At 37.4% G+C, this 27491-nt stretch overlaps 1 protein-coding gene across 8 annotated transcripts in view; it reads left to right on the top strand.

Moving 5' to 3' along the window:
* Positions 1-27491, top strand: part of VPS13B (vacuolar protein sorting 13 homolog B) — a 465257-nt gene that overhangs the window by 22149 nt on the left and 415617 nt on the right. For 5 of the 8 annotated variants that reach the window (XM_072034433.1, XM_072034431.1, XM_072034435.1 and 2 more), the window contains 4 exons: positions 17981-18104; positions 22913-23080; positions 24079-24260; positions 26974-27148. In XM_072034433.1, coding sequence (XP_071890534.1) covers positions 17981-18104; positions 22913-23080; positions 24079-24260; positions 26974-27148 — 649 coding nt within the window. The remainder of the gene's footprint in view (positions 1-17980; positions 18105-22912; positions 23081-24078; positions 24261-26973; positions 27149-27491) is intronic. The other 3 variants (XM_072034434.1, XM_038173544.2, XM_072034438.1) reach the window with 1 other exon arrangement.

Below are 27491 nucleotides of genomic sequence, written 5' to 3'. Positions count from 1 at the left end.
TATTATTCCCAGTGGCAGGGAGTCATATTTCATGGCCTCTAGGACACGTTGTGTATGTGACTAACACCTGGGCTGCATTGTGTATGTGCTGATGCTTTCTGGAAGCTTCTGGCTTCTGCCTTCCTGCATCTGTAGTAGATATCAAGTGTTTAAGTTTTCTGCCCAGGAGTTTTCCCCCAGCAGGGACTGGTGAAGACCTGAGAGAAGAGGGGAGACGAGAATGTGCTGCTGATCCCAAACGATTCGATTCGTTCAGCCTGTTTCGGACACTCTTTGCCATGTGCTCCTCAGCTGTGGACGGTGACAGGGTTGTGGGTTAAGTGCATTGTTCTGTCAGTGAGAAGTGGCCATCTTCCCTGCCAGCTTTTCAACCCCTTTTCCCGGCATGCATTTAAATATGGCTCGTTACACGATGGGAGAGAGGCTACAAGCCTCCAAGATAAAATGGTCCTGGGGAGCAGGCTGCCTGCACCAGCGCAGTCATCTGGTGTGCAGCTGAGACTCGTAGGAGAGGAGGCCAAAGGGAGCGGGCTAGATGGATTGTCCTGCCGTACTGCATGTGGCCTGTGGGCTGTAGGTTGTTCATTCTTGATATTTGCTTACAATCATAATGAACATTAAGATTTTGCAGTAAAACTTCAGAAAAAAAAATACTTAACAGCATGAGAAAAATCTGTTTAAGCCACAATGAACTCTAATTCTTTTTACCAGCCTTCCACAAGGAGGGAGCATCTGGTGGACAGAATAGATCAGAGTCCCAAGTGCATATGCTAGTGGTTTCATTGTCATCAACAGACATTACATTTTTGTTGATTTATTTTGTGCAATGAATAAAACTTCATTTCCTGCTCTGTTAAGGATGTTCTACTTTGCTTGATTTGTACAGAAATGAACTATGGTTGTATCCATATAAAAGTTGAAAGAAATTGGGTGGCACGGAGTTAACAATGGACATCTTTTTTTTTATCTGCTTAAATATATAAACAGTTCTTTTCATCTGAAATACTCCAGTTTTTGATAATGCTGTATCTTCTGCAGTTAACTTTCACTCCTCAGACTGTTACTTAAAGGTCAAGATACTCTCATCTTTTCTTCATTTATTACATAGCTAGAAAGTATTCCACTCATAAATGTGGCTTATAAAACTGTGGTTTATTAGCATATACTGATTGTTCAAGTACTTCTGTTCTGTCCTCAGTAAAGCAAAACAAGCACACTGTGCGTGTAGTTGTTGGAAAACTTGATTCCCTTCTATTGGGTGTGTATAATTTAAATTGACTTGGAAGAAAGTGTACTATACACAGCTGACCAAGTATTTAATTTTACTTTATTATGAGGTCATAATTTCTGCAAAATAATCCTTTGTAATGAAGTTCCAGTTTGGTTATTTTTAGACTTTTGCCTTGGGAAAAAAACAAGACACTAAAACAAGATACTGAATGTGGAACAAGGTAAAGCAGTATTTCCCTGCCTCTCAAGTGATGTGTTTTTGGGACCATTCAGTACTGAGTTGTATCTAATTAACCTGCTTCTCTGTGTGTGAGTTGTAGCACAGATGTCTCGTCCTCTGTTCTGAACTGACTTTGGCTGTTTCCTTGGAAGCATTTCTGTCCTCTTTTTCATATAAGTGCCCAGTAAGGTTCAGGAGCCCTGTGACGACAGGGCACCGAAAGGGAGGTGTGTCTGTGTGTGAACAGCAAAATATTTTGATTTGACAACATAATTTTTGTTGCTTTCAAGAATGTTGGAACACTTCCATTTACATGGAAATATCAAAATGCAGTTTTTTGCATTTCTGAAGTGAACTTTTCTGTTGCTTCTAATTAAATGACTTTTCTTCCCACCAGTTTTGGTTCTTGACCTACTACAGAAGGCAAATATTAGGGTACTGGAGCTTAACAGAAGTGTTCTGTAGGCCAGTGTTCTAGTATTCTGTGAGGACCAGACTTGCTTCAGGTGGACTGGCTAACAAGCATTCACCTTCTCTCCAGATATGCTAAATCTGGCTAGAGATCATAGAATGGCTCAGGTTGGAAGGGACCTGAAAAATCATCTTGTTCTAAGCTGCCTGCCATGGGCAGGGATGCCTACCACCAGCCCAGGTTGCCCAAAGCCCCATCCAAACTGTCCTTGAGCACCTCCAGGGAAGAGGTATGGCTATGGAAACTGCTGCTGTCATCTTTGAAAAATGTACCTGCTCATGAGATGCCCCTGTAACAGGAATAAGGAGGAAGTGTAGTCTGAGAGCATTGAGCTTTTTATGACTGGTGTTGACCTATCCTGCTCTGCTTGAAGGCAGTCCAAAAGCAGTACCATATGTGTACATGTTCCTTCCCCCCCCCATTTGCTTATGCATCATCACAAAAAGGTGCTATTTTTTTAGTTCTTTTTTCTGTCTGCTCTAGTCTTCTATGGCCACCAAAGGGAGCAGAAGCCTCCTGTAAGCTTTGCTGGTCCAAAATGTCTGGTATAGAACGTGTATTTTCTGCGTATGTAATATTCTTTCATATCTTTAGCTGAATCAAAATTGTAATAGTGATGATACTTGTCTTCAACATGTAGAATGTTTGTCTTTGTGTTGCTTTTTTTAATTAAAGAAACACACTTCTTAGGTCTGCACAGAAGACTTATATGCGATCATTGTGTATAGGTAGAAGGCAAGTGCATACTGAAGTATTCTGCCATTTTCAGTGCTTATCACTGCCTCTAGGGAGACAAAGCGCTTTCTGAAGCAATTGCTTAAAATAACCTGAATGCATTCAGGACATAATAGCTTAGTATCTTCCTTCATACATAATGATTTTCTTTCCATCATTGACTGTTTGCAGTGAACTGGCTTTAAATGAGCTGTGATCTTGTCCTCTATGCTGGCTAGATACAGCATCTTGTACAAATTGAAGTCTTTTTGATGCTTCTTCCATATAAATTCATATGTTCTGTTACATTTCTTCTTATGATTGAATTAAGATTTTCTTTTCTGTATATGTGTATGCAAAGTTACCCTCTTATTTTTGCAATTTAAGAGACAGAAGGAAAATGTATTCTGAAATATACGTTCTGCCTATGCTGTAGCTTTGGTTCTGTGTAGTGTGTGGCCTTTTGAAGAAGAAATACGGAATTCACCTTCTTTTGCTTCTCAAGGGTACCAGAGACATGTAAAAGCAAATACTGAAATATAGTGCTTCTTGCAGTCAAATATATACTAATTGATACTGATGCTAAATGGACAACATGAGTCTTGCATGGGTGTTTTTTTGTTTGTGCCTGTTGCAATTCCAAAGCTTGTTTTAGTAATGGTTGTAGGGCAGCCGTAAAGATGGGGAAGGGAGCAGTGGAATGTGTATTGATGTAAGGATCAGTCCATTCATACAATCTTGCACATTTTCAGAATAATTCTTGAGCGTACTGCCCAGGAGATCTCATGTTTCAGCTTTGAACTCATCATGTAGCAAAGTAGGTTGTAATCTGAACTACTTGCTACTCAGTAAGATGCTGTTTTCCGAGAATTTTGTCTTGTAGTCCCATATCAGCTTCCAGAAATACTTGTTTGTTTTTTTTTTCAGAATCCTGATCTAAACTAAGTTGAAAATTAGAGTAGCAACTAATTGGAGGAAAAAGATAGTTTTCATTAATTAAATGCTTACAGTACTTGGAAATTCTGATTTCTTAAATATTAGTGAGTCTTAAACATTACCTGACGAAAGCAGTTAATTCTCTTAAAGGCTGCAAAGGAACTAAAATTTACTAAATTACTTGTATACAAGATCTGTAAGTTTACCAAAGTAGCTTGGAAGAAGCTGTAAGAATAAACAGTTCTCTGAACAGCAGACAAACATCTAGCATGAAAAGCAAACAAAAAACATAAACATAAGCATCTCACAGTAATACTTAACTACAGCATACCATGCTGAGCTACGTGTAGAGCAGTAGGTATTGGCTTTACCATTGCTAAATTGGCTGGGTGGGAAGCATATAAACACCAAGCTCACATTTGGTAGTGAGTTTTAATTTGGTATCTGAATATAAAAGTACATCCAGTAGTTGATTTTTGATCACAATAAGCAGTATGTCTACAATAGTCCAGCAGAAGTTTAATAATGTATGAGTTGAGTCTTCCCCTGCTGCTGGCCTCTCCCTGTGATAAAGGATGTCCCTGACTGCTTCAAAGGTAACACTGGGGCAAAGTAACTCAAACTCAGGCTCCTTCTGCCTGGAAAACTCATCTTCCTCCAGAAAGAAAAGAAGAAATCTACCCTTGTTAGGTATATAAAGTTGACAAACAAGCCTTTTATTGCTTATCTGAAATGCTTAAACACAATATCTTTGGCTTTACTCTAACTTTTGTGTTGTATAGCCTTCTTTTATGTCAAGAACAGCTGAATATATCTGAGGGGCATACTGGCACCTAGTTTCTGAACATTGTGTCATGGAGAACTCAGATTTTAAAAGGCAGTCATCTTAAGTATGGGAAAAACCTGTTTCTGATAACTTGCATAGATATGGCAGTATTTAATTTATGTCCAAGTATATTTGTGTATGTAATTGTCTATACATGATCAAAATCAATTACTGGACATACTTTCATATTCAGATACAAAATTAAAATTTACCACCAAATGTGAGCTTGGCGTTTATGGCTTACGGATCTTATATATAGTAAGCTGTTTAGTGAAGTCTAGTCCCTTTACATCACTTGAGAATCAATGCATTTCAGTTTTATGTAGCAAAAGAGAATAAGGGAAACATCTGCTACTTATTAAAACATTGGATTAAGCAGGTGACTGGTCATGCTATGATACTCTTTAATGAATGTTGTATTTCATATAATCATAAGGAATACAAGGTTTGGGTTGGAAGGGACCTTAAAGATCATCTAGTTCCAACCCTTCTCCTAGGGATACCTTCCGCTGGATCAGGTTGCCCAAAGCCCTATCCAACCTGGCCATTAGTCAAATATTAGTCATTCAGTATCACCTGGGGTAATTTCTGGGGTAATTAGGGAGAAAAGGGTGTAAAGATAGAATGTGAGTGGAGGCTAAGAAGTCTCTTATTCTCTCCTCCATTTTTTAAGGAGCAGTTCTGTTTTTATTTCTACCACTTTTGATGTCTTTGTCATGCTATCCCATGTCCGTTTCTTATCATCTAGTCCTTTGTCCTTTCTGTCTCTGTTTACTACTAAGTATCAGAGAGTATGTAATTATTGAAGATGCTTTCTACCAATGTGGATTAATATGCCTTTAAGACCAAAAGGAGTTTTTTCATCATCTAATCTAATTTTATTATACAAAGGTATCTAAAAATTGAACTAGTTTTCCCTGATTCTTAGGTCAGAAGAAATTATGTTTTTCTTTGAGCAACTGAAAAATGGCTGAAAGTTATTCTTTGGCAGATTTATGACAGATTTTAAAAAATTGATCAGGATGTTTGCAGGGCTAGTGGCCCTAGGAAACTGAGTATCTCTGGCCTTGCTACTGAATGCATGGAAGCACAAGAGAAAACTCCCAACTTCGATGATTCAGTGCTTCTCTCTCTGATGGTATTGGCATGTGGCTGGTGCTGTCACAAATGTACTCTATGGGCTAATGGCATATGCAGGTGAGCAATGTGAGATTCTTGGGAGGCAGAAATAGAGAGTACTTACTTCAGTTCCCATCCTCATATCAGGAAGAGAAAGAATTTCTAGTTCAGACTTGCTACAGAGGTTAGAACAAAATTTCACAATAGTTTGAATATGTAAATGAAGTGGCCACTGGCCATAAAGGCCTTGATGAAACCCCTGTCTTATGAGGCCTTGATGAAACCCCTGTCTTATGAGGCCTTGAAAATTAGTGACGTGCACCTTATTTAAATAGCAATGATAGGTAGTAAGTGAGATTTCATCACTGATTTACATTAATTCAAGTGTTGTTAAAATTCTCTGAAAGTGGAAAGCTACTGTCTCAGCTTAGAAGCTGATTTTTGAGGATCTGATTTTTGAGGACTTCTTAAGCACTTAAATGTTGTGTATGCATTGGGGATTTGTGGTTCGTTGCATCATAACTTTCTGGCCCCCAGGCTTTAGAAATAGTGATGTAGCCGATTCGATGTATGAAGCACAAAGCTAAATAACTTTTTTCTTATCAAATATAAAACAAATACTTTATCTCTTCGTACAATGAATCAGGTAGTAGTTAGTGTCCAACTTCGTATGCACAACTATGGTATGATTCAGCCCTAGTCTGTGAGATGTGGAATATATATTTGATCCTCAGGCTGCTTGATGGGGAACGAGGGCAAAGATGAGTAAGTGGAGGATGTTTGTGCATGGTGGATTCAGCAGTGGATGTACCATGGGCAGTGCGACAGGAGGGTGTTGAAGCATGATCCCTTGGTGATTGTTGTGGGTGGGCGATCCTGGATCATCTTAGTCCTTAAGTTAGAGGCATTACCTAAAATTCAGATCAAGACTTTTGTGAAGTTAAGGATTCAGTTTCTGAGTAATGGAATTGCCTGTTGCAACAACTTTCTAAGTTTGCAGATGATACTAAGTTAGGAAGAGCTGTTGACTCCATGGGAGGCAGGGAGGTCTTGACAAGTTGGAGAGCTGGGCAATCACCAGCAATATGGAATTAAGATCAAATGCCTGATTCTGCATCTTGGATGGAGCAGCCTTGCATGTATCTACAGGTTGAGGGTCAAGAGGCTGGAGAGCAGCCCCACAGAAAGGGATCTGGGGGTTTTGGTCCCAGCAAGGTGCACATGAGCCAGCAGTGTGCCCTGGCAGCCCCAAAAGGCCGACCCTGCCCTGGGGTGCCTCAGGCCCAGCACTGCCAGCCGGCAGAGGGAAGGGATTGTCCTGCTCTGTGCTGTGTGGCCTCACCTTGGGCACTGTGTGCAGTGTGGGGTGCCACAATATCAGAAGGAATTAAAACTATTAGAGAGTGTCCAAGTGAGGGCTATAAAGATGATGAAGGGTCTAGAGGGAAAGATGTAAGAGGAGCAGTGGGGTCCCTTGGTTTCTTCAACTCCAGAGCAGGCTGAGGGGAGGCCTCATGGCGGCCTGCAGCTCCCTCACGAGGGGAGCGGAGGGGCAGGCGCTGAGCTCTGCTCTCTGGGGACAGCGACAGGACCCGAGGGAACAGCATGGAGCTGGGACAGGGGAGGGTCAGGCTGGGGGTTAGGGAAAGGGTCTGCACCCACAGGGTGGTCTGGCACTGGGACAGGCTCCCTGGGGCAGTGGTCACAGCACTGAGCCTGCCAGAGTACAAGAAGAGTTTGGACAACGTTCTCAGACACATGGTGTAACTTTTTTGGGTGGCCCTGTGTGGTCGGGAGATGGACTTAATGATCCTTGTGGGTCACTTCCAACTCAAGACTTCCTGTGATTGTACGAACTGCTTGAGGGCTACAGATTAAAATAGCATCAGTCGAGGAAAAAAGCTCTCGTTCCATTGGTATGAATACAGTTGTGTTAAACAAATGTATAGTAGTATTTGTGGGTGGTATGTTTTAAGTTAGCTTCTGAAGAAGCTCAAACTATCCACCCTCAGTGCAAATATATACCATGGAAAATGATAAATGTTAGAGGAACCTGCATAGTTGATGATCTAATGGTGTTACCTGTGATTAGTCTGTCACTTAAATTTATAAAAGATTTCTTAACGTAAATTAATTGATCAAAACCTGATGAATTATAGGTAAGAGAATATTTGCGTGTTTAAATATATTCCTTGGTTTATGTTATTCAGTAGTTTTGTTACAAATGTTGTTCTGTGTTCAGTTTGAAACAAGATACGTTTTTTTCTTCTGTCACACTAAATGCTCCCTGAGCTTTCCTGCTTGGCATTATATAAGATTAGAGGCTTTTTTGAGGCTTATTACTCTTATATCTCCATCGTCCAGTTTTCAATCTCTTACATTTACACGTGGCTGGAGTACCCAGCTGAACACCTAACAGTAATGGTCCCGTATCTTTTTGTTCCCTTGAGCATTCAGCTCCAGTTTTTGCTGACACTCATTTTCCTCCCTCATTTTAAAACTGTCCTCTTTCTTTAGTTATGGAAGAAAAAATAATTTCTATTCAAGGTGAGTGGCGCAGATTTGGGAGAATGTATTTTAGTTTTAATTTTAGCTTAAAAGAAAAAAGGAAAAAAACACCGCTTCTCTGAATAATTTGTGCCAAGGAAAGTATTCATTTGAAGAATTAGTAATATCAAAATTGTCTAAGGCAGGCAGTGGCATACATGAGGTGATTACTTGAAAGAGTAATAAATTTCACATCCTGAAGTCCCAACTACCTTGGAGAAGGCAGGTTGTATTTTAAACTATCCAATATGATAAACACTTACATGTTGTGGTCTTATAATTAGAGAGGTCTTTTGTGAAACTTTGCAACAGTTATAATGCAGTGTTGACAGTTAGACTTCTTTTAACATATGGTGGTTTAGTGTGGCAGGTTGCTGACTGGTTTAGAAGATAAATTACTGTTTGTTTAGGTTTAAAGTAATATTTCAAAAGCTTTTTGATTTTAAAAAGCAGTGTGTTATAAAGAGCAATAAATTCCTTGAAATGGTTTACACATCACAGACTGACAATTGCAAAAGAAATGACAGATTATAAGAACCTCTAATGTACATCTTGAGTAAGTTGCACCTATGTGTACTCTTTTACATTTATTAACCAAGACATTTGTACAGCCGTTCAGCTGGCTTAGTGGTTTAGTCCATTAGTTTTGTTAACTGATTTTATTTAGGTAAGATGTGGTTGATGAATTACACTTGGTGAAAAACTGTTCTTCCCAATAATGGTATGTGAAGGTAACTTAAAAATAAAGAATAAAAAATAGAATACAGAATTTACTTACGTTCAAGCTATTTGAATACCATTAATACATATAATTAACACTACTACATATTATGTGCATGTACATAGTGTACAAATAGTACACTGCATGAGAGCAACCATCCTCACTAAGGTAGGAAATAAAGTATTGTCTTAATATAGCACTAAAAAGCCCTTAGCATTCTTTTTGTGGAGGTTGTTCTTAGAAACATTTTTAGTCATGTTACATTAAAGGTTCCAATTCCCTTTTTTAGACTGTATTGTATGCTGAGACCCTACTTTTTCTATAATGAAATTCCCCACACTTCTGAGTTTGCAGAAGGCAGTGAAGACTATAAAGAACCTCAATATTGCTGTGCCCATGGCTGACAAATCTTATTCCTGTGTGAAGCTCCCTGCACTGGCAAAAAGATTGCCAAAGTAATGTTTCCCCTGGTGCTGGGGTTGCTCAGATTCGGCTTGGACCCATCTGAGGCAGTAGCTCAGGAACAAAGGACTGTGAGGCTGAAAATCTGTGGCCCCAACACGTTTTAGTTCTGTTGGTTTTAAGATGGGTACCTTAAGGAAACCAGATGTATATGGCTGTGTTATCTGTCATTCATTCTTCTCTACCTCTTCTTCCGTGCTCAACCATTAAAATTTGAGCATATTGAACAATTTCAAACACTTTTGATGGAGAAATGGGATTTAAAGGACAATAACCTATGAATTTCTGAGAAATCAGTAGCAGGTGGAGAGATTTTAGTGGGTATACTCCTTCCCTTATTGTCCTGTAGTATCTGTTTCCATGTGGTTGCCCCCTTCCTTTTCTACCCATCCCCAGCAGATGCCAAAAGCCAAACACTGCCCAAATGATGCTCAGCAATAAGAAGAGCTCTCATGGATAGGAAGTTCTCCAGGTAAAGCTTTGTGCCTTTGTGCCTTCCTCTGTCATGTGGCAGAGGTTTATTTGAGAACTGGGGCTTGCTCAACTGGCCACGTTATTGCTGGGGGCCTGCTGTAGGTATCCTGCTCGATACTGGTAGGGATTAGGAGAAAATTTGGTCTGGACAGTATTATACCCTCCTCTGAGGGAAGTGGGTGGCAAGGTTATGTTGTAATAAAAATTATTACTACATCCTTGGCAGGTGCTTGGCAGAGGGAATTCTTGCACAGGGATCTGGCTTTCTAATAAACTGTAATGAGAAGTGTGGTAGGGGAAAGTAGCCCCTAAAAAAAGAGTGAAATGGAGCTGCAACTCCAATCCACCAGTACATAGGGGTGCTCGTTTCCCCCAGTGATCTTCCACTGTAAAGGCAAGTGCCATCTTGGCTAAGGGTTTGGGGCCAGTTTAAATAGGGTTTGAGGACTGGTGCTGGCCCTTTAGCAGGTGGAACAGATTACAATAGGAAGAGTAAGCTGAATGGGCCAACATTTTGCTGATGGTTCCCAGATGTTGTTTAATAAATCAGCAACCTGATCAAACCATGCTCACCAGAGTTTTTCTTTTCTTCCTGCAGTGTTCAGGAGACCATATTAATGAATGCTGTAGAAATACAGTGCTCAGCTATTCTTAACTAATATTTCAAGGGACTTGTAACAAGGGTGAGAGTATGCCCGGTCTTTGATGCATCTTCTAAAATACTACGAAAAACGTGTGAGCTGGTTTAAATACTGTTACTTCTGGACAGAAGATAAGCAGTGATGTAAGAAGAAATGTGCCTGATAATGTGCTGACCAGTTTAGTGGCTGGAAGTGTCTGTGTTGTGATGTGAACCCATCGCCACCCCTGACCTGTGCATGAAGCTGAATGACAGCGGGGTGTTGTAGGGTTTCCATGAATAGAGCTGTTGAGCTTGAAATATAAGTTCTGTTTTGTTCAGATGTAATGTTCAAGAGTACTTCTTTTCTTCCTGCCAACCTTTCTTCTTTCTTCCAGGCATAGAGAATGTAAGTGGGGCAGGAGGCTGCTTTTAACACATCCAACCTACACCAAGGGTGCCCCACATCCATTGGCTTTGCTGAAAGAGCTCACCTAGCTCTTCTCTTCTCTGATTCCTCTCGTGCTAGGCCACCTGGGTTTCAGAATTACCAAGTTACAGAAATCTGTGCGCTGTGAGCTTTGTGGAACAAACACGTTGGATTTGCCTTTTTTTATTCTTTCCATACTTCCTACTATAGCAATGTCAAATCTTGAGTATAGCTGCCAGTTACTACTGTAACATTTTTTTTTTTTTTTAACTCTTCGTTGTTTTTTCTTTGTAGTGTAGAGGGCTGTAGTCAAGGATCAGGACTTCATTGTGCTAGGTATGAAACGCAGGAAAATCTTACAGAATTAAGATGCTCCCCCACCCCTATCTCCCCAAACCAAAACACTGTGCAAACTTCCTGTAATATGAGGAAGAGTGAAACCTTTGAAAAGCTTAACCTGGGAGAAATTGTGGAAAAGCCATTTTGAGGTGTTTATTTCTATTAAAAAGCACTTACATCATGGTAGGTGGTCTCATTTTTTTTTAAAGCACAATAAACATATCAGAAACTTTACTAGATGATCAGTTAACAGTTTATAATAGAAGTTTCTTCCCAAAACAGAAGGAAGATATTTGTACAACTCACTTCCCTCAAAGGCTTGCAAAATCATTTTATTAGTTGCTCCGTCTTGGGTGTTGAGAAACGGGGATGTATTTCTGAGCAGGCTGAGGAGCACTTAGTGAGAACAGTCTGTTTTATTTATCTTTGCCTCTGTGGCCTTATCGCCACACTCTTTCAGGCTCTGACAGCTCCCTTTCTTGTAAACAGAAGAATGCTCCTTTCAAATACCTCCGATAATCCGCTAATCAAACCAGTAGCAATGTCACGGGGAGATGTTCTTTCCCAGAAATCAATAGCTGGATTCTGCAGTATCTGCGTAACAGCTCACCACAAGCTTCTGGGCTTTCAGCTGGGGCTGCTGGTGCAGCGTATTCGTGTATCCTCGGTTTTTACATAGAAGTTGAACTCATACCTGTGTTTCAGAGCACACTGTGCTGTGCTAATATAGAATATTAGCACAATCCAAGTTTAGTTATAAAATAACTAAACTTGGATTGTGCTAAACTTGGATTGTGCTCCTGACCTAATACAGGTAACTGTATGGTGTGCCTTGTTGGTCACTGCTACTACTTGATTATCTCAATCAGCTGAAAGCAGATGCCACAAGGAGGGCAAATACAGATTAACAGCTTGTTAAATCAGTTCTTGATTGTTTCAGGTTGTTCATTATTCTTAACCAGGTTATTCTTGTTTATTCTTCCACTCATCAAGGTGCTTTGTCAGATGGCTACAGACTGCACTTCTTCCCCAGTTCCTTGGTATTTCTCCTTAATAACCCAGTACATAATTTAAAGGTTGTTTTTGCCATATTTCTCCATGAAATAATACTGAAGAAAAGATCAAGTAGAAAAAATCAAGACCTTTCATCATCTTGTCTGTTTTAGGGAAAGACAGATTAATCTGATTACTCACTGTGAGATGTGTTTTGTAATAGGCAAAGACTCTCATCAGGACAACAAGTGTGTGTGTACGTACATATACACAAACTTCCGTATGTAATACCGAACTCCTTAATTATCGTACAAAAGAGCAACCCAATCTGATTTGGTTAAATATTCCTTTTTGATATTTTGTAGTGTCATGATTTAAAATGTACATATGTATGTCCTGTCATATAATGAACTACTTATTTTAATGCCAATGTGCATTAAGACTAACCTATACCTCCCAAAAGATTTACAGATGTCATGGTTAAATCACTATTTTTTCTTCTATTCAGTGTTGTGACATTCCTAAATTGCTATTCATTAGAACAATCATAAAACTATTTTCCTATTGACATACTTAGCTGATGAGTCTTAATGAAATATTCCTATCAGGGTAATTGTGCAACAAAATGATTGGGGCTGTATTAAAGTTGCTGATTCATTTGTAAGCAACTGTTTGACCTGCGCTAGCTAGCAGAAGTGTTGCAAGATTATACAGAAGAGTAATAGTAATGAATTCATATGAATTATGAATACAACAAATCTGTATGAATATGTATATAATGTGTTTCACTGCTATATAGTAATCAAAACATAATCAATCACAGATCTTGATTGTGCTTGCTATTTTAATGAAACATTTTAAAGACAATCTTTAAAAAACAAAAAACAAAACCAAAAAACTTGTGTTCTTTTATGTTTTCTTCTTCCACATAGAGCTATGCTAGAGCAATTTGGGATGGTCTTCGGAGATGATGGAGTTCAACCACCTGTTCAAAGCAAGCCCAGTTCGAGCAGGCTGCTCCATGGCTTAGCCAGCCAAATATTGAATAGCTCCAAGGCAATTTCACAACCTCTTTGGGCAGCCTGTTCCAATGTGACCACCCAGCTGGTGGAAAAGCTTTTCCCTAGACCTTCTTGGAAGTGCCTGTTTTTTAACTTGTGTCCATTGGCACTTCTCTCACAGCACACCTTTGACAAGAACTTGGCTCAGTCTTCCCTGTACCCTCCCAGTAGGCAGCTGTATAAAGCAGCGGGATCTCCCTTTGTTCTTCTCCAGTTCTTCTCTCAGGCTTTCCTGAAACAGAGCTCACGTGCTCCAGGTCCTCTACCCACCTTGACAGTCATCCATTGGAACTGTGGTACACCCACATCCTTCTTGTTCTGGACAACTGTGTGCTGGAGAGCCTGTGACTGAACATAGTATTCCCCACGAGGTCTCAAAAGGGCCAAAAAGAGGGGGAAATCACATCCCACAGCCTGTTGGCTGTACCCTTACTGATACAGCCCAGCACATGATTGGCCTTCTTTGGGGCAAGGGCAAATTGCGGACTTGTTCAACTTGCTGCCCTGTGGGACCCTTGCATCTTTTTCTGTAAATCTTTTAGCCCTTTGGCTCCTAGCATGTACTGTTGCACGGAGTGGTCCCATTGCAGGTGCAGGGCTTAGGATTTGCCTCTGTTGGACTTCACAGAGATCCTGACAGCCCATTTCTTCAGCCACTCAAGGACTCTGTCAACACCAGTTGTGCTCACCAGCAGATAAACTTCTCTTCACAGGTTGATGACACCCCCAGCCTTGCTGTGGTACACTGTCCCATCCTCTGGGCCTTAAATAAGGATATGAAACACGGTGGGTTTAGTACTGGTGATTGAAGGATACCACCAGTAAGCAGCCACCAGTTGGATTTGAACCTCAAATTGCATCCCTTAGAGCCTGGTGGTCCAGGTGCTTTCCACTCAACTTATCCCTTCGTGTCCAGTCAGGATCAGCTGTGTAAGGATAGCCCACCAGCAGGGAAGAAGTTCTTCCATGTTTTTTGCATGGTGCAATTGCAGATATGCTTCATGTAGGTGGGAATATATATGTTACTGGCCAGTGAAGGATATTAAAGCTCATTATCTTAGAAATAATGAAGGAAGGAAAAAAGAGCAAGGTTTTTGTAGAGGAAGAGCAAAACAGTGAGAGGGAAAATGCAGGTTTGTGTAATAGTTTCCTAGAATTGTTTTTTTTTTTTTTGGGGGGGGGGTTCTAATTCCATGGTAATTGCTTCTACACATTTTCCTGTTTTATTTTAAAAAGAACTTAGTTAATTTTTTTTAATTGGTTTCATGAAGGCAAAGGGACAATATTTGCAAAAATAGCTGAGTGATCCCAAAGAGAAAGCATTCTTTCCCATAAAGCATGCTCACGAGACAGGTTAGAGACAAGTTTAATGTATTTTAAAATGAGAAAGTGTCTTTTTTCCAAGAAAAAGAAGTTTGTATTTTAAATGTGGAAAACAGAATAACGAGCACAGATAAATTCTGTCTGTTAGGAAAAGATCATAATAAACCCCATCTAGTATATTTTCAGGTGCTGTCAATTTTAGCTTGCTTTAAACCTTGCAGTAATTGTTTTATACGGTGTATTGCAAGAGAAAATTGACCGAGGAGCTCGTGTGTAAATTTACTAGCTGAGGTGCGATTCGTGTGTTACTTATGACTTGCATAGTTTCAGATGTAACCATAGTGCTCTACAAAAACGTTCCAGGACAGGACCTGGTCTGAAGCATTTGCCAAAAGGATAAAAGAGCGAAGCCTGACTGTGCAAACTTTTATTTCTCCTGATAGGTTAAAAGTTACCGTGATGCATTAGTGTAGTAACACCCCTATGCAGAACCATATGGTAAAATTTTTGAAATTTTCTCAGCTCTACTTATGGCATAAGCTGGAGGGGAAAGCAGATTTTAGTAAATGAGTTACTTTCTTAAAAGTCAGCGCTCTAGATGCATCGTGTTTATTTTTAGTTTTGTACTATTGCGATTTTTTTACTTGGAATCGCTACCATTAATGCTAAAATGAATGGGCACTCTATCAAATATCGTATTCTAACTGAAGTTATTAGCACTTTCAGAATATTATTCCCTTCCCATCCCCAATATAATTTTTACTTTAGCTTTAAAATGTTTGTCATCTGGTGTGAGCTAGATTTATTAGAGTGTAGTAGTTTTAGTACGTTTTGGCTGCGTGTTTATGATGACATCACTGTAATCTATATACAGTGTGTGATTTCAGTTGTTTCCAGTGTTAAATATTTTCATAATTATGCTAGTTTTGGCAGTTCACTTGGAACTTTTTCACATCTCTTTAATGAACATGTTTTACTTCTGGGCTTATGAGACGGCCACATGCTTGAGAAATTAATAGCGTGCTCTTAAAGCTAACATTGAGCAGAAATGTGCAGATAGAGAAAGCTTTTGGACTTAAGTAGGAACGCGGTTCCTCTAAGGTCACAGCCACTGGTATTGTCTTCTGCAATTAAAGAATGCAACACTTATTTTGGAAAGCATCAGTAGCTGTTGTGAAAACATTGTGTGTTCGTGTTAAAATAAAACAAACCATACAGCTCTTAAAACCTTTTCCATAATTGTGTAACGTAAGGAAATGAGGGGGTATTGTCCATGATTAAAAGAACTTTTTTCAAATATTTGGTCAGGTTCAATAGGAGAAAGTTAAATCAGTTGTATTTCATCTTCAAGTGATAGTGATATGCATGATGAGTGTGTTGCACAGATTTTGCTTGACGTTATGAAAAAGTTCATCAGGTTTGCTTGTGGCAATATAGGGACAGAAGAATTAGTCCTGAATGTCGGCAGGCTTGGTACACTTAACACTTCCAAAACAGAATGCCTTTTTTTCCCCTCCTCAATTTTCTTTTTCATGTAGCCAACATAAATACTGAAAGGCGAGCATAATGTAGTGCTATCAGGTCAAATCATTAAGTGGTCCTACCACAGCGCTCTGCACAGTCTGAGCTCGGGAAAGAAGGAAATGTGCTAATTGAGCTGGTTGGTAACCCTGACATTTCATTTTCTGGCAACTACATAGCAGTTTGGTGACTCATCTGAAAATATATTTTCATAGTATGTATGAACTACTTTCCAAGAAAAAGGGTTCGGTTAAAAGTAATTTAAAAATTTTAGCTTCGAGTCTGTAATTTTAGTTTTTTCTCAGTAAGTTGGAGATGTGAAGGAGAGGTGAGCTTTCCTGATTACCAAACATTTATTTTGATGAAGTGGCTTCTTCCAAACAGAATTGATATTGAACACCCATTCTATTTTTTTGTGCATTGGAATGGAAAGTCCTGGATGATGACTAAGCATCCATGTTATTTTCATGTATCAGAGTGAGAGTCCTATATGACTAAAACAGCCAAATCATGGTAATTTAAAAAAGAACAGAGATTTCCAGGATCTGATCATGACCAAACTTCTCTTTAAGATATATAAATTGTTTGAATTCTATATTAATGACCAGAAAACTTCAAATCCTTTGTGGTGCTCACCCTTCTTTGAGAAGTTATCATCTACCCATTCCAAAGTACGAATGTATCTTTTTCCATTTTCTCCAAATAAGTTTAGTCTTCTATTAATTTTTTCAGCATAGGCTTATATTGCTCATCATCTCTGCTTTTCTTTCTGAAAAATTATTTCTGCTTTCCTGGATAATTTCCCTCTGTGTTCTGTTTATGTAAATATAGAATGGAAAGAAAGAAACTTTGTTGAATTGTTTTTGAAGCTGTAGATTTCTATTTAAGATTTGTCAGGACTAATTCTTCTGATCGTGTAACTTTTTTTTCCTTATAATTTCATTTAAGCATTAAGAAAACAAGTAATGGGAAATTTCTGTGTCCTAATTAGGATTATTAAAAGATTATTAAAAATGCCAGGGAGCATGTAAGGAAATGTGTCACCTGCTCTGCTTCATACTGTGGTGCTTTATATTTGTTGCCTGAACCCTTTCTTTTGTGAAGACCCTCTCAGATAACAGTAGTACCCAGAGAGTACCCCACTAATTTCCTGTAGCAGGCTGCATCTGTTGAAGAGAGAATTCAGGTTGCATCAAAAACTGTAAGAAACTGCTTCTTTCCCAAGCTGGTCTCCTAATATGCTTACAGGAATATTCACATTACTTTTCTTGTGTTTCCTGCATTTGAGTTTTATAATTAAACTGTCATTCTGGAATGCAATGGCAATATGGATGGGGTATCTAAAACCTAAGCTCAGCTCATTAGGATTTTCTTGTCTGCAAAATTCATTGTGTAAGGCATATTTCATAATCTCTGATTACAAACAATATTTCCTGCTGCTGAACTCCAGAAAGTAAATAAGCTAAATAAGCTATATGAAAGCTCAAGATGAGCAGTTGCCTTTGGTTCATTTATCTTTTCTGGGGCCACGTTTTTTATTTTAGAAGCCTGCAAAAATATTTTGCATTGTGAAGCAGCTTCAATTAGCTGTATTAGGAAGGGCATGACTCTGACAGCTTGTGTGAGGTTGTTTCATGAGCAGGCACATAAGCTCGTAAAACGAGGTAGTGTTTCTCATTTCAGGGCTCTGGCTTTGTGTGAAGGAGTGTTTCAGCAGAAACGCAGCTAGATGTACTTTGTTCAAGTGAAATCAGTAGTTAAATAACGGAGTATTATTATTATTTGAGTTAATAGAAGTATTAATTACAACATTTTTTGTTCTGTAATCATTTCTGTAGTTAGATGGATGTACAGGATGTACTGAGGGAAAAGTACGGCTACAAGTTCGATATACCAAATATTTACCAAGTTGGTTTTCCCACATTTATTTTGCTTCTTTGTTTGATTTACTCAATTGCTTTCTTCTCCTCTAGCAGGAAGACCATGAAAGTTGTGGTTCTAGTTCAACAAACCGCAGTACCACGGAAAGCATGAAATCAGCAGTAAAACCACGACGAGTTCAGCAATCTGCTTCTCCTGACCCTGATTTACCTCCAGGTAGGCAATAATATTTCAGAAGCTTGATTGTGCTTGAGTGATGATAGAACATCTAAATTTTATTTTAAGTTATTTTCACACCTCTGAATGATTTTGCCTTTTAGTAGTTCTGTCTATCTGAAAATCATACAGCAGGGAAGAATAGGATGCTGGAATATTATACAATAGTAGAACTGAAGCACAATAGAACTTCGTTAATCCTTGCATCTTTCCCTTCCATTTTGTTGTATCTTTAATTTTACATAACCCGTTTGTAAGTAACCAGGGTTAGGTTAGTGTGAGAACAGTCCTGTAGAGGTGGTGTGTCAGATTTTATCCTCTGCTGCTCTGGTTCTTCTGTTTCAGATCACTCCGTGTTTTCTATTGCTCATTAACAGCTCAGTGTTTCACATTAAATTCTTTTCCCACATGTTTTCAGATCCTTAAAATGCTTTTAAAGGTGAGGTTTTCTCTTTGAGAGTAGTAATTCTGACAGATGTTGCTTATTTAGTCCTCTGTCTTACTTGTAGATATGTTGATTATTTTTTTTTTCTGACATGGAATTTGTCTCAGATGAACTTGGAAATATTTGTATGTTACAAAAATGCCTGAAGAACTATGTTATCTGATTATTTTTGTCTCTCAGTTTGCACAGAAATTTCATGTATGAGGTTTAGTTTTGTGCAGAAAAATGAAACTTGAGAGCACTGGAATGAATTGCAGTTTGCCTTCTGAGGGCATGTAATTTTAGATGGGTTAAAGACATGACAGTTTTGTGTTATTTTTTTTTCTGTCTTTTTAGCAGTTCAAGTTTATACATGTCTTGGCTTGAATCAAAAAAGAACATTGAAGTTCAGTGTGTGGAGTATTATGTACACATCGGTATCATCTTCCTTTGGAATGGGTCCTTGTAGAGCCAGAGTTGGAGGCTCTCACATCTCCAGGATCCACGAACCTCCAGTGACTCAGGGCAGCCACCATGTCCTACCATGGACAGCGCTTTGGCTCTTGCAGCACGCTGAAGTTTGGTTCTTGGGGTCTCACCTGTGAACAACAGGAGGCAAAGACTTGCCAACGTATCGGAGGCTTATATTGCCTTCTAGGACGGCTTTAGGATTTGGTTTGGGTTTATTTCCGTTAGCGTCATCTGTGGCCTTCCCAGAAAGGTGTAGTCTTAGGGAGAGGACTAAAAGGCTGGAGGCCTGTGTATTGTGCTGTTAGCATCTGATAAAGTTGAATATTCCAAAAGATGTTTCCACGTGTCCAAATTCAACACGGACATTGAAAACTGGTTTGCATGTCGTCTTTATAGATGTATCATGCTTCTCAATGATTACAGAAATGACATATATAAGGTATTTGCAATACTGTAGTGGATTACAAGGTCTGGTGACAACTTGTTACTATTTGATAGGTTTTATAGGTGCATTTTGTGCTTCTTTGAAACTGTAGGGCATGATCACCTTCTTCATCGGGATCACATTGCATCGCCAACTGCATAGAGTATGTTTGTAGTGAATCCTAATGATGCAGAGAGTATTAGGGAAAAAATTACCTTATTGGTTGGGCTTGGAATCACTGCCCATGCAGCTACATTCTCTAAATACAGCTGGTTTGGGAGTTTTTATGTATAAATAACGCTTTATTTAATCACAAATCCTATGTAGTAAACAGCATAGATTAGGAGTAGAGACTTCCTTACAGGAAGATCTTATTCTCTGTGGTACAGCTTTAATTTGCCCATCCTGGATTTTAGTAAGATGTTGAGTTATATACTCTATCTTTGCTTTAATCTTTGGAAGACACAGGTATTGAACTACTGTTGTAATTTGTTGTCATTACTGTTTGCACAAATCTTTGTGACTCCTTTAGTTCTGCTCTGTCTTTCCGGGATGGAGCTAGGCAGAACTCATCAAAAAATCTAGCTTTGGGATCAACAGAGCACTGCTAAACGTAGGGGAAAAGTCTGATGATACCAATTCTGTTGAATCAATAGACTATTCCGAGCTGTAGTACAATGATATGGTGTTGTGGCGTTGGAGCTGAACCTGCAGGCAGATTTCTTAGTGCACAATGCAGTCTACTGTGTTCTGGAGAATATGGAAAAAGCATCTCTGGATTTTGTGCTGAACCTCAGGACTTAACCCTATGGACTGTCTGGTATTTTTGGTCACTTCATTGTGGAATATCTGAACTTTAGTGGCAAGGATAGTCAGAGTGTTATGTTTGAAAACTACACAAGTAAGAATCATCCCCCACCTGTTTTCTCCCACTTATGTTTTCAGACAATAACCTTTTCTTTTTTTTATTACATGTGAAGTTACCAGTGTTTTGTTTTAACTTTGTTTTGGATGCTAAAAGATACAGGTAAAATTGATTTTCTTAAAAGACTGATCCTCATTCATAAGAATCCGTTCGTGGTATATTTGAAGCTTAAAATTAATTAGAACGATGGTACCTGCATTATACTTTTTACAGTGTGCTGCACCACTGGATTGGAAATGTCTTTGCAGAAGAACGTAGTAAAGGTTTTTATCAAATTCCTGACCCCTATTTCATTTGGGAGATACAATTCTGCTCCCTCTTTTTGTGCATCCAGGCAAAAAGACATGTAGATGAAAGCTCATGTTTTGGATTGTAGGTTAGTCCTTGTTGCTACTCTGTTCTGTCCTGAAAAATGTTGGAATCTACCCATAGGATCTAGTTACAGAACGCTCTATTTCTTGTTTTTGCTGCTGTGATACTGACTTTGTCAGGTTTCTGTAATTCAGAGCAGCAAATCGTAAATTAGGATGACTTTGAAAGTTTCTTGAAAGAAAAATAAAAAAAAAAAATTGGATCTGCAGAAAGCTTCAGTTTCTTCAAGGGAATAAGTATCTTGTTACAAAATAATTGTTACTGTTTATGATTTTGTAGTTTCCAATTATAAAGTCTGCCTAATATCTCCACCCTGCACTTAAACAACTAAATGATTTGTGCCTGCTTCTATTAATAGACTGCCAGCTCACACTACTCTGGTGAGGAAAATAGGTCTCTTATGTACTTTATTCACACGTGAATGGAAATTAAAATCATACCCATAAGTATTACAATCATACACCAGGTTTATTGAATTCGTATAATCTAAAAGTATGCATTACCATCTTGTCAGTGAGAAAATACTGAAAAACAAGTAATTTGATGTATTTTTTTCCCAGTTTTTTTTTTAGATTGTTGCACCAAAAAGCTTAATGCAGTCACATTTCTAACATAATCTGTTGGAATTTTTGACTTTTGCTGGGTTTCTGGTTTTCCTGTTTGTGTAGACAATGCTCTAAAACATTTTCCACATTTTGTTTCAATACAATTGCAATGCTATTAAGCTGACAGGAGGAGTGGATGTTATTTCTGCCCTGTTAAAACTAACCTTACTCAAAGGGTAAAATATGCTCAAGAACAGCATAAACTGAAGCAATGTGAGTTATGATAAGTAATGTGATACACGTTTTACAATTAAGATTATAACATTGAAACACTTTCTAAATGTATGACTGCTTAATCAGAATCCAAATATTTTACTAATGATATCTGACAGCATGCCTTGCATTTAATAAAGGAGGTGGGTGAAGGTTTTGAATGCTTAAAAAAGAAAAAGTACTGATGTCAAAAACTTGCAGTTGTGGGACTGATGAAAATCACTGCTAAATGTATTCCATGTACTCTAACATGAAAATAAATATTTGACTATGAAACTGTGAGTAGCTGAAAAAAGCAGAGTAGAATGGAAGTAGCAGCCTGAGTCTGCTCCTGCTGATCATGTTATGTTTCAATGTTGATTTTAAGTTTTATTTGAATTAAAATTCTAGATACAAATGAGTCTGATTTAATGCACATTTCAGAAAGCTATCCTTTGAACCTATGGATTTATACCTGTACACATTTTAACTGTTTTTTTGGCATATATTAAGTCTATTTTTAGGTAGAGTATGTGAGTAGTCTTATTTTTTAAAATGTAGAAATTTTAAGACTTGTTTCTTTTCCAATGTAAGGTAGTTAGCTCCATAGTTAAATTCATTTTATAGAAAAGACATGGATATGGGCAGCATTTAATTTCTTTACCATATTGTTAAAATATGAGTGTTTACTGCATATTGGGAATTCACAGAAGAGATTATTTTTCCAGTCACATTATATCTGAAAAAATTTAAATGGATTTCATCCCAGTAGGCTTCAGTGCAGGTGCTTACTATTTTGGTTGTTGACAGAAACTGATTTTCTTATATCTCACAGGGGTCTTGTTGAGCATGATGTGGATATATTAGCTCATGGGAATGAAAAAATGCTAGGAATATTAATATTTAGTTAACTGTTTTAAAAAATAAATAGTCGAGGGTGAAAATTGTTATAATGTATGCATATTTGGAAAGTTCCACTGCAACTGTGATGTTCATCTTTTCAATCCTATTTCTTAATAACTTTCAATTAAAATTTGCCATTAGAATTCTTGGTCTATAATAATCCAGAGGTTTTTTTTAATTATTTTTGATGTAATTTGAAAGCTAATTCTTGACACACAAAAAAAATCTGTTATGCTGTAGTAGGTTTTTAGTATTTACAATTTTGCCTTTTTAGTTTCTCCGCGCTATTTCCAGGGATCTCATTGACTTGACTGCACTGAATGCCCTTTTAAACGGTTTTGAGTCCTGTGATTTTTGGATAAAGGCAATGATATTTGATTTGATATTTTAGTCTTCAATTACAAAGGAATACAATTTGAAAATAATCACTTCAGAAACAGATTGGACATACTGTCTTCCTTATAACTGCTTAATGTTTGTTTTGTTTTATAGGTTACGTTCAGAGTTTGATTAGGCGTGTCGTAAACAACGTCAACATCGTGATCAACAATCTCATACTAAAATATGTGGAGGATGATATTGTTCTCTCAGTCAATATCACTTCTGCAGAATGCTATACAGTGGATGAGTTTTGGGATCGTGCATTTATGGACATCTCTGGTGAGTAGATATTTTTTGGCTTTATGTATCAATGATAGTCACATTTATATTAATTTTTTTAAAGTCTAATACAAATGTCTTTTTATGTTAGAAATAAGAAAATAGGCAGAAGTTACCTTAATAATTAGCTTTTTTAAATAAAGGATGGGAAAATTGTAATTGATTTTTAAGACATGATTACAGATAATTATACAACACATTCTGAAGCCCTCCTTGCTCATCCTTGCTATTCTTCTGTGATTGCGTTTTATTTTGTACTTGCCACTGGCGGTGAGTGTTTATGCAATCTGTTTCTATTTCTGTGAATAAGCAGTAGTGTCTTAATGTGTTGCAATTGTTCACGTCACATTAAAGTTCTCTAAAGGCTGGCTAGTAAACTGCACTGCATTGTAGTGACTGGCATAACAATTTGAAGACATCTCATTTCTTCATGTTTTCAGGAAAAAAAAAAACACACCAAGTTTCTGTAATTTGGTTTTCAGTGTCTAAATGTCTCAGTCTAAATCACCAGTATTCACAGTAGTTCTCTAAGTCTAGGTACTCCTACTGACATCTGATAGAGGTAGAATCTGAGCACGGGGTTTTTCAGATCACACAGAATGTCCCTGCTAAACCAGGGAATTTCAGTAATGATTTCTCAAGGGGCAAAATATACAGGATTTTTTGGGGGAGAACAATGAGAATAATATTAATTGGTATTATGTTTGCACACAATGCACTACTCTTATTTTATATACATAACTAATGTATAGGGAATGGATGAAAATTCCATAGCTGTAACTAATTTATCCTTGCTTTTAAAGTATGCAGCTGAAAAACATTCTTTGATGTGTACTAAATTGTTCTCTTTAATCACATAAGTGCTTTGCTGATGGTCTAAGTAATTACCGTGCAAGTATCTTGTATTGTTTTCTTCTAGATAAGAACATGTATGTACGTTATTTTTCTTATCCAATATACTTTTTAACTTATATATATGTACTTTCTTCTTTTTAAAGCCACTGATCTGGTATTGAGGAAGATGATCAACTTTTCTGACTGCACAGTATGTCTTGATAAAAGAAATGCTAGTGGTAAAATTGAATTTTACCAGGAACCTCTGCTGTACAAATGTTCCTTCAGGACTCGTCTGCACTTTACTTATGATAACCTCAACTCCAAAATGCCATCTATTATTAAAGTAGGTATCCCAAAATCTTGTGTGAACAATTTTGAGGTTTTTCAAAATGTACTTGGATATTTCAAGTAAGATGAAAAGCCAATGCTGTTAAGAATCCTGTTAAGAGGATTTTTTTGATTATGTTTTACTCATATGATGCAATTAGTCTCTTACAGCATGTAAGGAAGTAAAGCTATTTAATCTTTTGTATCTTTCCTAAAGCTTTAAAATTGAAAACATCATAATTGTAAGGAAAAAATAAATGTCCCCAACAGCCTGTTTTAAGAAAAAATACTGTATGTTGTAAGGTGTCCGCAATACGATGGAAATGATTTTTTGCTTGTGTTATTGTTTCAAACGTAGCCCGAAGTCTCATACATAGCAAGAAGTGTGAATGTATTGAGAATTAGCAAGCAGAGTCCAACATAGTCTTTTGTCTTGATGTTTATGGCCTTATGATCTTTATGTTCTGTGGTGACAGTATGATTAGAGTATATAGACAGTAAATCTTACTGTTAAAAAGCCTGATTAAAAAAAAATAATAAAAAAAATTAGTTAAATGGTTCTGTAAATTTTGAGAAGTTGTACCTAGCTGAAGTCCTATAGGCCAAATTTTAACATGGAGCAAAAGTTTATAGCCAAATTATGAGTTTCTAACAGCAGACCATGTAGTGGAAACGATGACAGTCTTCCATATAATTTAAAATGGTACTGTTATAAAAATGATTATTATAGTATTTTTAGTGGATACTGGACTAAAATAAAACATATTAGTGTGCACTGAGGTAATAGTGACTCAAATTTATATTAAACTGTTCTTCTTAACTTGGTGATTGTTCATTGCCTCTGCCCTTTCTTCAGGCACATCTTTTTTTTTTTTTTTTTTTTTTTTTTCAAAAAATTTATGCCTTTTTTTCCTATATACCCTTTGATTTTTTGGTTATGTTACACATAATTCAATTACCTTCTTTTTTATCTATTTTTTCATTTTTTCTCTTTTTTTCTTGAATGTTTAAACAAAATATTGTGTAATGATGGTGTTCAGAAATGTACTCAAATCTAAACATAGTTTAATGATGCCAGATCAATATTTAAGTGAATATTTATTATGTTTCCGAGTATAATGGCCCAAGGGTAATAATGCTTTAACTTAAATATTTTACAGTATTTCACTGCTATACAGTTATGCCACAGTTAGCTCTATAACCTGTTAACCCTAACAAATACCCTAACATTTGGTAACTTAATGATTTGTTGTTATGTGTGGAGGTTGCATCCTGTGAATTTAAAAAGTTTGTCTTTGAAATGTTTGGATATTGAATTGACATAGCTGTATTTCTTACATCAGTTAAGTAAAAGAAGCCACTGTTGGTAAATTTAGCTACTTAATTAATGAGATTAATTCCACGACATTTAAAGCTTTTGAAGTTTGTGCTGCACATGACATGACCATGGCTTCAGTGCACCTGAAGGTGATGTTCCTGGCACATCAGCAGCTTGTATGCTGCTTGGTTGTTTCCCAGCTAAGCACAAAAGCTAGCAGAACCCAGTCATTTCCTCCAGAGCCGTGGAGATCTCTGTAATGAAAACTTTAGTACTCTGTATTGTTCACTTGGTAAAAGCAAATCTGTTTTTTAGTGTTCAGTGAAAGTTTCCAGGACTTCCATATTCATAGTGGCTTCCACTCTTTTGGTTTTGCTGTAGGGACTAGAATGTTTTTACAACCTTTATAATACTGTAACATTTTGGCCAAACTCATCTTAGTGAGTTTTGTTTAATCATAGAATATCCCAAGCTGGAAGGGACTCACAAGGATCATTGAGTCCAGCTCCTGGGGGCAGTTCTTAAAGTAGTTATCTGCTGGTTTTATGAATTTTGTTGAGATGAGTGAGCTTAGAGGCAGATGAGGAGGCCCTACATTAAGGGCGGAGCTGATATGTAGATACTGGACCTGGAGATAACAAATGTGCCTAATGTTACAGAAAAATAGCATTATTACCGTAATTTGATTTCATGGAGCTCCAATATTAAATAAAGGTAACTTTCTTATCAAGTCTAAATTTTTATTTTTGTAGCACGAACACATAGTCGTAACACTATTTTGAAGTATTAAATAAAATAACTAAATGATTATTGAGATGAGGATAAATTTTCATCCTAGTAATTCCAATGTTTTTAAAACTCTTTCATTTAGAAAGATCTGCTTAATGGCAAGTGTAGAACTGGAATATCCAGAGACGCTCGTTTGCCACACTTGAGTTGGAATTAATGCTTCCCCTGCTCCCCTGCCATTACTTGTCCACTTGCAACACTGACAGGAGCAGGAAAGAATCAAAATGAAGGAATTTGTATATGAAAAAATTGTATATGAAAACCAGTATATTTAGGTATCCTTTAGAATGTAGAGATTTGTAAGAATTGTTCATGAAAATAAAAGTTTAATCAGAACCACTTACATGACTTAGAAAATTCATTAGCAACAACTGAAAAACAAACAAAAAAAACCCAAACACAACCATGTGAAACATTTTACATTTGATTTTAACATAAAAATTTCTTGTGGCAACCTGAAGAGTTTTTGACAGTCATCATTTGCAGCCCTTTGCCTTGTATTGCAGGTTTTGCTTTTAACTTTTGCTTAATAATTTCTATTACAATGCATATAGAAAATGAGTTATTTTAAAAGAGGATGTAATGTGGACACTGCCTTTTTTTTTTTTCTTTCATTTTATAGATTCACACGTTAGTTGAAAGTTTGAAACTTTCAATCTCTGATCAGCAGCTTCCTATGTTTATACGTATAATGCAGCTTGGGATTGCTCTTTATTATGGAGAAATCGGCAACTTCAAAGAGGGGGAAGGTGAAGATTCAGTTTGCCACACAAAGGATATGTTGGGAAACATCACAGGTAACTATAATTTTTATTTGTTGAAAGAAATGTTAAAAATGCTATTTTCTTTGCTTTTTGCAAATACGAATAGCCAAGACCTAGCCATTGCAAAGCAATTTGGCAGTCTGTAATTTGATAGAGCTAGCCCATTGTGCTGGTTACGCATATAATACATGAACATTTTTTCATGTTATGTTTTGAAAAATATTTAGATGGACCTCACAAAACTGAGGCTAAACTTAAATAAAGACACCTTCGGAGTTGTGACATAGTAGGGAAGTGTGGATTTATCATCACTATATTGTGCAACAAGATACCTGTCCTTAGGCAACTTCGATTTTTTTTTTTTTGTCTTTGTAGT

The sequence above is a fragment of the Anas platyrhynchos genome, chromosome 2 (assembly GCF_047663525.1).
Source record: "Anas platyrhynchos isolate ZD024472 breed Pekin duck chromosome 2, IASCAAS_PekinDuck_T2T, whole genome shotgun sequence".
Lineage (NCBI taxonomy): Eukaryota > Metazoa > Chordata > Aves > Anseriformes > Anatidae > Anas > Anas platyrhynchos.
Note: the sequence above shows the minus strand (reverse complement) of the source record. Positions and strands in the feature narration are given on the sequence as shown.